The 15,632-nt window shown below is 50.6% G+C and overlaps 1 protein-coding gene across 1 annotated transcript; it reads right to left on the bottom strand.

Moving 5' to 3' along the window:
* Nucleotides 1–3,209: 3,209 nt before the first annotated feature.
* On the bottom strand, nucleotides 3,210–8,687 carry TMEM106C (transmembrane protein 106C). Its single transcript, XM_006273341.4, has 8 exons — nucleotides 8,596–8,687; nucleotides 8,038–8,249; nucleotides 7,273–7,336; nucleotides 6,770–6,929; nucleotides 6,538–6,678; nucleotides 5,914–5,963; nucleotides 5,562–5,615; nucleotides 3,210–5,019 (listed from the first exon to the last, which is right to left on the bottom strand). Exons 2-8 carry the CDS (start codon nucleotides 8,219–8,221, stop codon nucleotides 4,857–4,859), a joined length of 816 nt encoding a protein of 271 aa, XP_006273403.1. The 5' UTR covers nucleotides 8,222–8,249; nucleotides 8,596–8,687; the 3' UTR covers nucleotides 3,210–4,856.
* Nucleotides 8,688–15,632: the final 6,945 nt, after the last annotated feature.

Below are 15,632 nucleotides of genomic sequence, written 5' to 3'. Positions count from 1 at the left end.
CCAGAACGGCTCAGTTCCTGATTTAAGCATTAAAAATAACCCATCTGTCTTCTAAAAGCAACTGCAAATTGGAGGTGGGGGTGGGCAGGGGAAAAAAAAAGAATCTGTTGATTTAGTTTTAAACTACCTTGCAAAGTTAATCTTAATTAATCCAATGTAGATGCGTGCTTAAACTTTGGTGGGAGCACTTTACTGGAGGGTGTTGCCGTGGTTCTGCAAGTCCTGTTCAGGGGTGGCATTTTGCTTCAAGCCCCAGCTGGCAAAGGCAAGTGATTAGAGGGGAGAATCTCGGTTTCCATTTTGAAGAAGAAACGCTGTACTGGAGACGGCGCTCTGTGCTGTCAGGAAGCACGTTCCCAGTTCGAGGGTGATTTGGCCTCAGAACAGGGGAATCTATCCCTGGAGCTACAGAGACATACACTTGACTGAGATGGTTTAAGTCTTGAATGAGCCTGCCTTGGGGAGGGAAGGGGGGGGGGTGCTGGACTAGATGAGACCTCACAAGGTCCCTGCCAGCCCTTCTATACTGTGAATTTAGGCGCAGAGAAAAGGATTCAAACTAGTTAAGTAAGATTTTTTTTTTTTTTTAAATCATGATTTTCATAACCGTGATTCACAATGCTGCACTGACTAGGGCTGCAACTAGTCTGCTTAACTAGCTGCAGAGGACAAGTCACTCTTTTCAGGCTCAAGCCCCTAATTTATTCATCAAAAAATAAGACGGAAAGCCAGGGTTTTTAAATACCCTTTAGGAACACCTAATGCTTCTGCCACAATCTTACAGCCAAGGAGTTCAGGAACGTGACCAGGATATCAGGGCTTTGAAATCAGCAGTGCTGTTCGCTGTTCAATGGGTCTGGATGAAAAAGGGTTTGCTGATGTTCATTCAGGAAATAAGATTACTGTGTTTTCGCTATAGGCAGTGAGTGATCTATAACCCCCCCCCCCCTTGCTCCCACACACACACACACCCTTCAAGGGGGGTGGGGGACAGGGAAAATAGGTGGAAAAAAAAGAAAAGCAAAATCAGTCAAAAGGCTCCTTGTGAATTCTAGTGAAATGGGTAAAAAAGATTTTTTTTTTTTTTTAAGCAAGGACTGAACCCAAAACCAATGGCTCTGGCAGTCAAATGCGTCTGAGCTGAGAGGCAAGGCTCCCAGGCTGCTAGATAGTCAGCACTGAGCTAGGCTGGCATAGACTACTTACATCTGCTCCTACCCACTGCTGGAAACCCCAGAGCCTGCAGGGAGCATCCAGAACAGCCCGCGGCTACACACTCCCACCGGCTAAAAAGCTGAATGGCCCTAAAACAAAGGACAGCCCCACCACTAAAGAAATCACAAGCCTCACTCTATTGAAGATGATTTTAGGCCACGCAGGACATCGGGGTGCAAGCTGGAGCTTTACGCAAGCACAAAGTGATGGGGAAAAATGCACCGGAACGGCTCTGAGAGCTGGTAAAAGCCCGTCTGAGAGGAGCTACAGCAAGGCAGGCTTAAAATCAAGTCTCAGGGAAAAGCTTCCTGCCCATGAGAGCAGCAGAAACTCCTACTACTGGGTGTCCAGGACAGGGCTGGGTGGGCGCCTGTCTGGAGAGGTTTAGGAACAGCGAATCCTGTGCCCATGGAGGGGGGTGGGGATAGGACTAGGTGGCCCTGGCACGCCCTTCCCCACCTACTGCCCATGCTGGAGGATTGGGCTTGGCATGTAGGCAGTTATTGACACCAGTTAAACCCAAAATGCTAGGAAGAGTTTGCTTCTGTATTTCTGACACCTGGCATTTGAACCCTTCCCTGCTCCGACATTTATCGGTCCACTATCCTCAATTCAGTTCCCCTGGCTTCCCCCCACCCCCTTCACACACAGCCACTGGAATATCAGAGCTTGTTTCCAGGTGCAATTACTTGTTGCCAGGTACACTGATCATGCCCCCCAGCCATGACTCCCCTTCCCAGTGCCCACATTCACCTGGCATCACTGGGTTGCTCGGGCTGCATAACAGGCTGGGGAAGGCCAAGGTAGAGGTTCCCAGATTTTTAAGCTGAACCCAATTTAGGGAAGACATTTCTCATGACCACACAGCAAAGTGCAATTCTTCAAGGAAATCCCTCTTCCCTTTCTTATGTTCCTGGTTAGCCACCTGCCAGTTCACGTACCCATGTTCAACCCCGGTTGAAGTTCAGCCTGGGCCTCTGAAGGATTGTTTCAGGCTCCTCACTAACTCAGGCAAGCATCTCTGCTGAGGTTATATTTGCTTCAGGACCTGGAAGTTTTCCCTCCACAAAGGTGAAGGGATGTGACTCGCTGCCTGCTACCTGGTCTAGAGGAGCCCAGGTGTGAAGGGCAGACTGCAGTCTGAGTCACACATCTAGATATTTGAGTAATATATGTCAGAAGCCTAAAGCATTTGTTGTGTGAACAGGGGACTTTGGCAGTGCTTTGAAGATTGTCTAGGTTCTGTGGTAGCCAACCTGGGAAGATGGTAGGTTATAAACCAGAAAGAGGAGTACAGGAATACACAGTACAAGAAGAGACAGGTGTTTGATGCTACAGTAGGACCAGCTCTTGAGGAAGGCAGGAATTGCTATCCAGATCTTATAGTCTGGAGTCCAGTATCCCCCCTTCAAGCAGCACCAGGTAGTACAACTCCTCCATTAACACCAGCATAAGCCTTGTATCCATTTGTACAGTTCATAACATGAGGAGGCTACAGCAACACGCATGCTAATTAAAAACACAGAGATTAGCAATAGTGCAATCTATAGCAGACAGTGCAGCTAGTTGCAGCATAAACAGATGGTTTTATTGCAGAGTTCAGGCTCCTGAATTAGTCCAACCCAAGAGTTTTCAACCTTTTTTAATAGGTGTACCCCTGGCAGCTGGGGTGGGAGTTGCGTGTGGCTGGATATGGAGAGGTGGCAGTGCGGAGTGGTGGGTAGTAGCCCCCCACATTTGGCCAGAGGCTGTGTGGCCCACAGAGGGATGCCACTGCGCTCGCCCAACCCTGCTCCTGGGAGGCGGCAACGTGGGGCAGTGGGTGACAGCACTCTGTACCCATCCACCCATGCGTACCCCCTGGGACCTTCCCAAGTATCCCGGGGGGAGGGGGTACGCATACCCCCGGCTGACAACCCCTGGTCTAACCAACCTGAACACAGACATGTAGATAGGAGCGCACACATGCTGCACGTTTTGAAGTGATATTTGGCTGTGGTAAATACAAGTCAGTTTATTTAATTAATAGAATTCAGCTCTGTAAGTTCTACCAGGCTTTGAGTGCAATTTTCTTAAAACAAAACAGTTTTATTTCACACGTAAAAAAGGAAAAAAAAAATCTTTCATTGAAACACGTTATTCCCTTCACAGCCCATATTGCACTTTTCTTTCCCCATTACAGCTCTTGTAACCCCAGCAAGGGGAAAGGTGCAGACTAACTTAGCCCAAGAGTTACAAGGCTGAACAATATTGCAGGTCCCTGAAATCACAAAGTGCAAGAATCCAGGTCAGAAGCAGACTGTGGAATCTGCTGTCCTATGGACAAAGCATGGAATTTGTCTAGTGTCAGAAATGCCTGGTGTTAGATTTACTGGCCTTAATACAAAGAGGAACACACCCTGCTGCTACCCTCCAACACAAACTGCATTAAAATGTACATATGAAATGGGAAACTCCCAATAAACCCAAGTGAAAATTCACTCAAACATGGTTCTTCACTTGACCTTGAGTACAGAGGATAGAGACACACATAGGCAGCACTACTAAATCCCTTCTTCAACAGTACAAACGTATTATGGCAAGATATTGACCATTAATAAACTGGTCTGAAAAAAAACTGCTGGACTAGAGAAAGCAGCAGGTAGGCAGGCAGAATGCTGCTGAGGTCCAAGGTCCATGGCTGCACCCAAAAACTCAGAACCTTATCTCTAGAGCAGCAGCTGCAAAACAAGTGAGGGAGAAACACCTAAGAACTATATGGTCTGTAAAAGGAAGAAGTCAGGATATCACCCCTGGAGTGGCATTCTTATTGCTCATCTTAGTGCAATGGCTCCTGCAGTTTGGTTTTGACAGGCTGCAAACAGCCTCAAGAAAGAGGGCAACAGCAAACCTGTACATCAGCAAGAGAATGACACTAGTTAGATTAAGTTTAAACACCAAATGGCTTCAGTTATGTCCCTTTCCAAGACTGAATGCAAGTGTCATCTACAGAGAACAAAAACTCAAGGGCCCCAGTAGCATAGTTCCCAAATGGACCATGCCTTCCTGAGCAAAAGGAATCATGGACTATTTCAGCAGTGTTGAGCAGACATTGAGCAGAACAAGGGGGACTGGGGGTGGGGGGAGGTGCAGTCAAAGGAGTTATGCTAACAAGCTCTCTCATCCTTACTGGACAAATAGAGCAAAACACTGAAACAAGCAACAGCAAAAATTCAACCCTTAGGATTACCCCAAGGCAGCAGATAGACCCTGAAGCCTACTTCAGAATCTTTTCTCCAAATGCCCCCCAGACAATGCAAAGTTAGTAAAACTTTAAGAAACACTGCAGCACTAGCCAAACGTTGGACTGTGGCAGAAGCGGGTGCTCAGCTTCTTTTGGCAAGTCAGGCTGGATCGCAAAGGGGCACGTTCCCCAAAGCATTCTTCATATTGTCAGTGGTCAGTCAAGTTGCATGTGCAATGTAGAGCAGTGCTGCCTGCTTTCAGACTCCTCCTGATCACCCTGCATTTCTCCCAGACAAACGGTCCTTGTCCATCCATTGAACAGTTACCTTGCGACTCCTCCTATATCTATTTAGATCAGAATGGAAGCCAGTGCGAGCGGTCACTTCCGAGAGTAGCATTAGCTGCCTTGAACGTCTTCAGATCGTGCTTTTTGCTTTGGTTGTGCCTCCTATGCTAGATGACGTTGGCATGCGCGAAGAATCCTGGACAGCTGTGGAATTAGCACCGCAGTCAACATAGTGATACGTTTCCAAGGAGCTCTGAGTCAAGTGACCAATGTAGGAGATTTTCACGGACGTCCTGTGACAAAAACAGAGATTCAGTTCTGATAGGCCACGTGACATTGAACTTACTATGCCATGAAGAGATTAAACCAGTGGACAACAAAAGTGTGTCACTTTTGTCACTTGTCCCTTGAACACTGCAGACAATCATGAATATTTATTCATGACCCAGCACTTGGGGAGAGATGCCAAAATAAGAACACAGTCTGTTAGTTTGTGAAGCGGAAACTTCCTCCTTTTATCTCAGTATGCACTGGCAGGTGGGGACACAGCACCACCACACACTATCCTGTGCTGCCGTGCAGGTGCTGCCCACCTGGCTGGACATGGCAGGGAGGGGAAGCTTGCACGTGGCGACTGCTGCTGCTCTGCATCTGGCTGCACCCCCCAGCTCGGCAGCTGGGGGTACACTGCTCCGTGTCCAGCCACCAGGGGGTACAATGATCCAAAAAGGCTGAAAACCCTGGCTTAGAGCATGTCCCCAAAAAGGCACTCACTTGACTTCGATTGGTAGAAAACAGAATTACAGCAAAAACAGACCAGAAAGAAACGACATACCTCATGAAGATCGCTATATTGTGCACTTTGACCTTCTCCAACGTGCAAAAGAAGCTGAAAGAGACCAGAGATGCAGGCAAGCAGTGAGAATAAGACCGATTCACCACAAACTCCAGAGATTATTTGGCGCTCCTGGCTGGCCTTTGATACCCCTTCTTGTCCCAAGGCTGTCCACTGGTGAATGGCTCAGGACATTTCAAACAGTCACAAAACTAGTGAGAACAACGTTGAGTCAACCCTCTTTGACAACAGGCCTTCTTAAAGAAAGCAGCCCTTGGAGCAGAGTTTGAGCAAGTTCCAGTTTAACCAGGTTAATGGTGTACTTTGTTTATACAAAGAAATAAATGCTTACTAGACATAAGAGAAAGGCCCACCCATCTCCGCTTTCACGGTGAAATTCACCTGTAGAGAGACAAGAGGAAGTGTATTTAGAAGAAAAGCTTAAGCGATTCAAGGAGTCAGATGGCAGAAACAACCTCGCTCCAGCCCAATCCTGGTTCATTCCCTCTACTCTGCTCTCCAGTCTGGCTCCGAGCTAATCCCAAGACACGAACCATCAATGATGCCTGAAGGAGAACCATCCTGTGACCAAAACCTAACAATATTGGACAACAGTCCTTGGCTTTGCTGTGAGATTCAGTACTGTGTTTGGAGTACTGTCTTCTACTTCCCCACAACCAAGATCCATCCCATCTCAGTTCATTCCTTTCATCCCATTACACCGTTGGCACCATCTTAGACAAATCTCCTCCCCTCTTAGCACTTGTGTAATTCAAATGCTTGTTAACCAAGCATTCCCTGACGAGTATATCTAGCTCATTAAGAGTGCACCCTTCATCACAAGTCACATGACTTCCAGTTGAATGCATCTGGTTGCTGGTTGGTGGTTTCTCGTACCAGCAGCAGCAGCAGCAAGGGACAATTCAATACTCCTGAGGATCTAAACCAGAGCATGGAGAACAAGAAGATCCCATACCAGTTGGTCGCTCCGTGCCTGGATGTGGGTGACATTGGAGATCTGCTGGGTTCCCACTACGGTGTTCATGTATTGTACCTGGCTGGTCAGACTGGTTATGGCAACTGAGTAAAAGTTGGAATTTCTGATCTTCAAGGTGGCCTGTATTGGGCAAAGAGGGAGACATAAGAATAGACGTCTTCTAGACTCCAGCAGTAAATTCACTCAAGCAAAGGATTAACCCAAGCTTTACCATGATGGCCAGAATGACAATGGAGTTCTTCTTGTCAAACCAAACTTGAACCACTTTGATGCCATCGTCCTCCACAAGGACAGAGTGTGGGAACAAGAAGAAAACCACCAGCCCCGATATCAGAAGGCAGAGCAGCACGGACAACAAGACGTACAGCTTCCTGCAACAGACATGAAAATATTTTCACCTCCTCTCCTCTGCAACCGAGTTTTTTGTGCTAGCAAACAGGAACCAATTTTAAACATCCTCTCCGAGAACACAGGAAACAATATGATCCTCGTTCTACACGGCACGTGACCAAATAACCCCAAGTCACTCGCGTCCCTGGAAGAACTGTAAGGAGACCCCTGATCCATATAAATCACTTATACACAACACACATGCACAGACGGGGAGTGACCGCAGGGAAGAGGCTGTAGAGTAGTTTTGTGCAGCTCAGCAATCTGTAATCTCTCTCAGAAAGACCCCTGGACTGACATCATCCTCTCTGACCCCATACTTACGTTCTCTGGGGGCGTAGCCGCTGGTCGCTGTATGGTATTAGAGCCACCAATTCGTTTACTTGCTCTGGAATCGTAGAGAGAAAAAAAAAGGCCGTTAATTCTCCAGAGCTGCCAAGTCCCTGCATTTTCAATGCACGGCGCTCCTTGAAATCTAGAGCACCTGCACCCCCGAAGAGTTCCCAAGGATTTCTGAAGCATACATATCAATACTATGCTCCTTCAGTATGAGAGATACCACTTGCCTATGCTGTTGCCAGCAAGACTAACTATGGGTCATTACTGCCACGGGTTGCAAGGTCGATGCTTCTCTGCCTCAAACAGTTAAAGGACGATGCCCTTGCAGGACTGTCTGTCTTGAAAAACATTGTCACGTTGATCTACATTCAGCCTTGAAACCATCGCTGGGCTAAGCACGGCCTTTGGTCTTGAACCAGTGACATTTTAAGCTGCCGGGAGATAAGGGTGGGTTTGTACTCATCGGTGAAGCTCCCTCGATACAAAGGTTTTCTGTTCACCGGGCAACGGCAACCGTGCCAACGTCTGCTGGTCGACCCGCAGCACCCGCCGCTTGCTGGAGTTACTCTATTTGCCTCGTACAGAAAAGCGGCAGGCACAAACGCGAGAAGGACGGTCCAAAGAAGGCCAGAAAGCAAAGCTGGCCGCTGCGAAGGGTGCCTCAAGAGGAACAGGAATTTTGACTAAATAAGGAAGACGGGCGCCTGCCCCAACCCACCCCGAGGTACGCGGGACCGGGGAGAAGCTCACCTGTGGGAATGCAGCCGGTGCCCTGGCAGGTGGGGCAGGTGATGCTGTCCCGCCCTGTGAACTCCACGTAGGGGAACTTGGCGATGTCCTCCTCGCGGTCCCGGCTGCACAGGATGTCATCGTCCTCCTCTTCCCACCGCTGCCTGCGGGCCACGCTAACGAAGTGGGACAGCGGGGACCCCATGGCGAGCGCTGGGGCCGCACCTCATGTCCTGTCGGCAGGGAGAGCCAAGCAGGGCTTGTCAGCTCCCCCTGCCCCTGGGAAGAGGGAAGCCCTCAGGCCCAAAGCACCCCCCCCTTAACCCCTTCACTGCCACACTGCCCCCAGCATCCCCCTCCCAAAGGAGTGCCCCTCCTTAACCCCTTCGCTGCCACACTGCCCCCAGTATCCCCCTTCCCCCTCCCAAAGGAGTGCCCCTCCTTAACCCCTTCGCTGCCACACTGCCCCCAGCATCCCCCCTCCCACAAAGGAGTGCCTCCTCTTAACCCCTTCGCTGCCACACTGCCCCCCACATCCTGACGAGGTAGCCTCCGCCCCACGCCGAGGCCGCCGCGCACCTGCAGCAACCGCCTCCCTCTGTCCTTCTGCCCGCCTCCCCGGTGACCAGTGTTGCTATGACAAGGCCGGAAAGGGGTGAAGCTTCCGCCGGAAGCCCCGCCCCTCCTAGAACGGGCCCAGTGCGCAGGCTCCAAAAGAGGCTCCGCCTCGCCCCTCCCCTCTTTTCCTCACGCACCTCCCCTCCGCAGCGCGCATGCGCCGCAAGAAGGGCGGGGCTAGAAGAACGCCAAGGTCGAGGAGGGGGCTCCGTGTGGCCCCGCCCCCCCGTGACCAGCGCCACGCCCGGGCGTAGCCCTCCCGCTGCGCATGCGCTGGAGGCCGCCAGCGAGACTCCTCCCCTTGTCTGAAGGGAGGCGTGACCCTTCCCATGCGCGTGCGCCGCAGGGTGCGGCCAAGGGCGCGGCTGGCGCATGCGCCACCCTTTCCATAGGGCGGGTCTGCCACGCCCCTCCTCATGCGCATGCTTCAAAGACACCCAGCGAAATCATTATGCTCGTTGCGCATGCGCACGCAGCCACAGCCACACCCTCGTGGCGCATGCGTGCCTGCCCCGGGGAGTCGCCCTTCTCATTGCGCATGCGCAGAGCCGTTTCTTGCAGGGAGCCTAGAGCGGGTGCGCGGCTGTTGCACGTGCGGGGCCGTGCATTGGTGCAGATGGGGCCCAGCTCCCACCTGACTGCACAGGGGCAGGAGCCATGGGCACCATCCCCTGGCCGGGTATTGCCCTGGGCAAGAGCATCCCTCTGGGGCCTGTTGTCTATTGCTCCCCCTGGAGTGGGGGAGGGGGCAAGCTTGATCCAGCTGTTGGGGAGGGGGCATGGCCCTGCTCTGACCCAGCTGTGGGTGGGGGCAGGGGCACGGGCTTGCTGCAGCCTGCCACGTGGGGTTTGGGAATTGGGTAGTGGGGGAAGGTGACTCTATTTATTGCCGCTGCTCCCCTGCTGCCAGATTTCCTGGCCTGTGGGACCCTTACCAGCCAGATGTCATGGCTCCAGAGGCTGCGTTTGGCCTGCGGGCCAGCGGTTGAGCACCCCTGTGCTAAAGAAATCACGGTTACGGAGCCTGGGTGTCAGAGCGGGTCCTGAGAGTTGATCCGGCTCCACCAGTGTTCAAGGCTGCTCTGGGGTTCACGCAAACCCACTGGTCTTGGCTGTGTGTGTGTGTGTGTGTACACAGTCCTGTTTTCTGTTTGTGTTTTGGCAGTACTTTTCCACTCTTCTGTTTCCAACTTCACATAAGACCATTCCCTGTTTTCATTTATACTCGCAGAATCATAAAACGTGAGGGTTGGAGGGACCTCAGGAGGTCACGACTAGTCCAACGCCCTGCTCAAACCGGGACCAGCCCCACGTAGATCATCCCAGCCAGGGCTTTGTCTACCCAGGTCTTGAAAACCTGCAAGGATGGAGATGCCACCACCTCTCTGGGGAGCCTGTTCCTAGTGTTTTACTACTCTTCTTGTGAGAGTTTTTCTTAATATCCAACTTCCCTTGCTGCAGCTTGAGCCCATTGCTCCTTGTTCTGTCGTCTGCCCCCACTGAGAACAGTCCAGCTCCATCCCCTTTGGCACCACCCTACAGGTAGTTGAGGGCTGCTATTAAATCTCCCCTCAGTCTTCTCCAAACTGAATAAGCCTGATTCCCTCAGCCTGTCCTGACAAGTCACGTTCCCCAGCCCCTGAACCATTCTCGTTGCCCTCCGCTGGACTCTCTCCAGTTTGTCCACATCCTGTCTGTAGTGGGGCACCAAAAACTGGACACGGGACTCCAGATGTGGCCTCACCAGTGCTGAATAGACTGAAAGAATCACTGTCCTCCATCTGCTGGCAGCTCTCTTACCAGCACAGCCCAGTATGCCATTGGCCTTGGCAACAATGCTCGCAACTCATCATTAGCTTGTTACTGGTCTACATAGAGAGCTATAACCACAATATTTTCATACATAATAATAAACCTCAAATCAAGGAGGGGGAAAAGGGTGCTTTGCAATACAAATGGCTGTTATCAGCATAGTTGCAAGCATGGAGACCTGAGAAGAACATGGGCATTGCATGCTACGTTGCAGGGTATTTTTGTACTAAGACAGTTGGGCGAGGGGCATGATTTTTCACCATCACCAGTATAAACTCTAATGTACATGTGTGCATCAGTATAAAAGGGTCTTATTCCAGTACAGCCTATTCCCTTTCCTGTTCCAGTGTTGCTAGGACTATTGCATCAACTATAGGGGTACAGCTAAAAGTGGTACAACTTCTGGGTCAAGAAGAGAGCAGAGGGGGCCAAAAGTATTTGGATGCCCGCAGCTGCAGATGGGATAAATACCAAAGTGCCTAAGGAGATGCATATCTGCAGGAGTTTGGTGCCTCACCTATTTAGGCAGGTTTGCAAATCCTTTCAGGCACCTAAATCCCCTTGCAAATCTGGCCTGAGGTGGTTTTTACAGCACTGGCTTTGGCAAAGAGGAGATTCACGCTGTCTGCTGTTAACAGGCATGGGCATGACTTGCTCAGTGCCCCACACACCTTGTCTGAGAGCTAGCTCAGCAGCTGGGCAGAGCTGTCAGCAATTCTCAGACCGGTTTCTCAGGGACAGCCTGCATTGTAAGAGGTGTTACTGAGGCAAAAAAGCTTCTGATGCTTTCATACAAGATTCCCATTAGACAGCCCTGTGTATCTAATGCTCCTAGCAGAGCTTTGCTGGTAAAATGTTGCCCGTATCAACCTTCAGACAGCTGCCGTCTTGACAAAGCAGCTCCTGCTCACCCCTGGGTTCATGGGGTGTGTTGCAGTTGCCTGACAAGGTTCTTTGGGTAAATGTGATATCTTTTATTAGGCCGACTACATAGTTGGAAAAAGTGTTCTTTGCAAGCTTTTAGGTGCAAACACCCTTCTTCAGGCATAGACGCTCCCCATGCCTGAAGAAGGGTGTTTGTACCCGAAAGCTTGCAAAGAACACTTTTTCCAACTATTTTAGTCGGTCTAATAAAAGATACCGGATTTACCCAAAGAACCTTGTCTGCCTATGTCCCGAGACCAACACGGCTACAACCAACAACCCGACTGCAGTTGCCTGGGATTTCACGAGATGGCGCCACGGTCTCAGCAAAAATGCAGTTTATGCTGAAATCAAGTCCAGCTGCTAGTTAGGGGATGTCAAAGCCTGCCTCTCTCCCTAAGGTCCTTAGGTGATCTCCTCCATGCACCAGCTTCTCTGGGTATTTCCCAGGATTTGGGGCTTTGCTGGTTGCCGCATGGGGCCAGGAGGGAGTTGATTCCCCTCCTGGTGCTGCTTGTGTCAGGGTTTTCTTTCCAAGCCTTTCTCAGAGGCACTAGGTGTTGACTGCAGCCAAAGCTGGGGATTGTGACTGGGTTGTGCCACTCCTGCTGCTCGGACTTCAACCCAGAAGTTCCCGTCTAGGGGGTCTTGCCCCTCCACTCAGGGTCAGACCCCATATGTAGTCAGGAAGGTGTTTTCCTCCATAGTCAGATTGGTATGTACCATGGAGGAGTTTGCCTTCCTCTGTACTGGGGGGCATGGCCTCTACCTGGGATCTCTTGAGCATATTTTAATAACCTTTGCAGCAGCAGGACATTGGCCAATATAGTCGCTCTGCTTTACCCGTGTCAGGTTTGGGTGTGATGTCTTGTGTTGTGTCAGGGGTGACTGCGCAGTGTTGCTAAGAGGCTGGACAGTGGATTTGCATGGGATGGTTTGGATAGAGATGATCCAGGCAGGGGGCTGGATTAGATCAGGAGTTCCCAACCCACTGGGTCGCAAAGGCTGCCGGTCTGCAGGAGGGTTGGCTGCCGGACCAGGAGTGACCGCAGACCAGCAAACTGTGGACTAGAAGTGACCAGCATACTGTGGACTAGCAACCAACCCTTTTTTATACCGACTATAATGGTCGGCTCTCTGTGAACTGGCTGCCTGCTCGCATTATGCTTGTCACTGCTGGTTTGCATTTTTCTGGTCAATGGTCACTTCTTGTCCATGGTTTGCCAGTCCATGGTCACTTCTGGTCCACGGTTTGCCGGCCCTCAGCATAACAAGGTTAGGCACCCCTGGACCAGATGACCTCTCAAGGTCCTGTCCCTCCCTGTGACTCTGTGCTTTCAGCTTCCAGGTGCCACATCTCACATGTGGCTTTTTCTGTTGGATTAAAGCAGCATGCACTATCAGAGACATCTTTCTTGTGCAAGCGTGCTTTTACCGTGATGAAATCACCTTTAACCATCTCTTGGAGCTTCTCATTAGACACATGTTTGAGCATCTCACTGCAAAGCTGGACCCCAACTCCACCTTCCTGCTCTATTCTGAACCCTTTCCAATGTGGCAGCACCCACATCAAATGCTAACCCCAGAACTGGACACTGAATCTAATAATGGTCTTAAATATCCATCCATCTATCCAAGCACTTTTCATCTGTCCAAACAGCCACCCAAACACCCATCTATCCATCCAAGAGGTGGCAAATAAATCAGATCATTCTGGCCCTTTGGTTCTGTATCTGCCTGGGTCTACTGGATTGAATATTTGACCAGTCAAATAAAAATCAGTCAATTGACCAGGCACGTATTGGTCAAAAATTGTAGAAAATTGCCAATAGATCCAAATAATACACAGAAAAAGCACAAATTTTCCATTAAGAAATGTGTCCAAAAATGATCCATCATATCTGTCAAGAAAACTACAAAAATGCAGGGGGTTTTGTAACATTGCTGCAGTCTTTGACCAGTCAAAAAGTATGCAGTCAATTGATAATATCGGACTGGTCAATTGATCGGCTTGCCAACCCTGGGGTCTGGTCTATAGCCATCTCCCTGGCCACCTGGGACAGTCACCAAGAAGAAAGCCCCCCTACCACCTTTGCTCCCTTTCTGCCAGCCCCTAAGCCCAGCATTTGGGTGGAACAGACTGCTCGGAAGTGTTTGGAGTGCTTTGCTGCGTAGATCCAGACAGATGCAGGCACGCAGGCAGAGTTTATCCATACATGGAGAACATGCGGGGGTCCTCATGTAACGGAGCAAACCATCATTAATGATTAATGATGTAGACATTGGTGTCAGAAGCGGACTGGCCAAGTTTGCCAACGACACCAAATTCTGGGGTAAAGCATCCGCACCTGAGGACAGGAGGGCAATCCAGGCTGACCTGGACAGGCTCAGCAAATGGGTGGACGAGAACATGATGGTGTTTAACACTGAAAAATGCAAGTTTCTCCACCTTGGGAGGAAAAACTTGCAGCATGCTTGTAGGCTTGGCAGCGCTACGCTGGTTAGCACTACAGATGAAAGGGACTTGGGGGTCATGACTGACCACAAGATGAACATGAGCCTGCAATGTGATGCTGTGGCTAGTAAAGTGAGCAAAATGCTGGCTTGCATCCATAGATGCTTCTCAGGCAAATCCCAGGACGTCATTCCCCCGTTGTACTCAGCCTTGGTGAGTCTGCAGCTGGAGTACTGCATCCAGTTTTGGGCTCCACTATTCAAAAAGGATGTGGAGAAGCTCGAGAGAGTGCAGAGAAGAGCCACGTGCATGATCACAGGGCAGGAAAACAGACCTTATGATGAGAGGGTGAGAGCCACGGGACTTTTCAGCCTGGAAAAGCGCAGGCTCAGGGGTGATCTGGTGGCCACCTATAAGTTTATCAGCGGTGGTCATCAGGATCTGGGGGAACGTTTGTTCACCAGAGCGCCCCAAGGGATGACAAGGTCAAATGGTCACAAACTCCTCCGTGACCGTTTCAGGCTGAACATAAGGGAGAACTTCTTCACTGTCCAAACCCCCAAGGTCTGGAATAGTCGCCACCGGAGGTGGTTCATGCACCTACTTTGAACACCTTCAAGAGACATTTGGATGTTTATCTTGCTGGGATCCTATAATCCCTGCCGACCTCCTGCCCATGGGGTGAGGGGCTGGACTAGATGATCCTCCGGGGTCCCTTCCAGCCCTAATGTCTATGAAATCTGTGAAATGTGTATTCATTGTGTAATGTCACACAATTCACTGCTACTTTTAAATATCCACTTGGGTGCTACCTCTTCTATAGAGAGCTCAGCATGTGATCCTAGGGCATTGATGAGTCAAGTGGACAATTGACTCCTCCCAACATTCAAAGGAATTAGGGCCTCTCCTTGCTTTGCGGGGGCTTGAAAGTAGTTGCGGGCTGAGACGTTTCACCCTAGGAGGGAACAGGTCAGCAAAGCAGGGCTGGAAAGCATGCCTCATTTAGCAAGAAGCGGGCATTTTAGTCATCCTCTGTGTACCTGTACTAGTGGTTAGCAGAGCTGCCTTTGCCTTGCAAAACATCGCAGTGCGATGAAGCAAAAGCACAGCAAAAGAAATCACAGAATAAGCAGAGTCAGCAAGAGGCCGGAGCAGGTGGGGTTGAGAAAGCCGCTGCCTGCTGGGAAGCAGCAGGTGACTCAGATAAGCCCAAATTCACCCCTTGCTCTTGCCTGATGGACTAGACTGCACCACGCTGCTGGCTTAAGAGTTAAAGCAAAGCTCCAGGGTCAGCACGCTCCTAATCCAGGCTGGAATGGCATGCCAAGCGCTGGTATGCCGTAGAGACTCAGCCTCCACTGCCTTTCCAACCAGGGCATGATGCTCTGCCTGGCTGCAGCCTCCCTACTAAGGGACAGGGCACGCGGCCTTCTGGGGAAGCAAAGTCTTAGACAGCTTGCAACCAGAGCTAGGGAAGGGTGGATGGTCAGGAGACACCTCTGCCAGGGTCTTCTCCTTCCCAGCAGCGACGGGAAGTACCCCGAGCACCAGCCATTTGGCTCTCCCCAGCCTTTCTTAATGAAGCTTTTCCACTTTGCAGAAATAAATACTTATTGGTCCCAGGGGACTGACTTCCTAGTCCAGTTTCGGGGGCACTTGGACTTGCAAGAAACCCCTGCTCGGTGTTCGGCTCCCTGTGCACTGCTGCAGACTTTAGTTTCGTTTTTGCCCAGGAAGCCACCGAAAGAGCTCTTACCGTATTTCCTCATATATAATGCACACCCTAATCTCCAGGGCAGAGGGGTAT

This window comes from Alligator mississippiensis, chromosome 15, assembly GCF_030867095.1.
Source record: "Alligator mississippiensis isolate rAllMis1 chromosome 15, rAllMis1, whole genome shotgun sequence".
Lineage (NCBI taxonomy): Eukaryota > Metazoa > Chordata > Crocodylia > Alligatoridae > Alligator > Alligator mississippiensis.
Note: the sequence above shows the minus strand (reverse complement) of the source record. Positions and strands in the feature narration are given on the sequence as shown.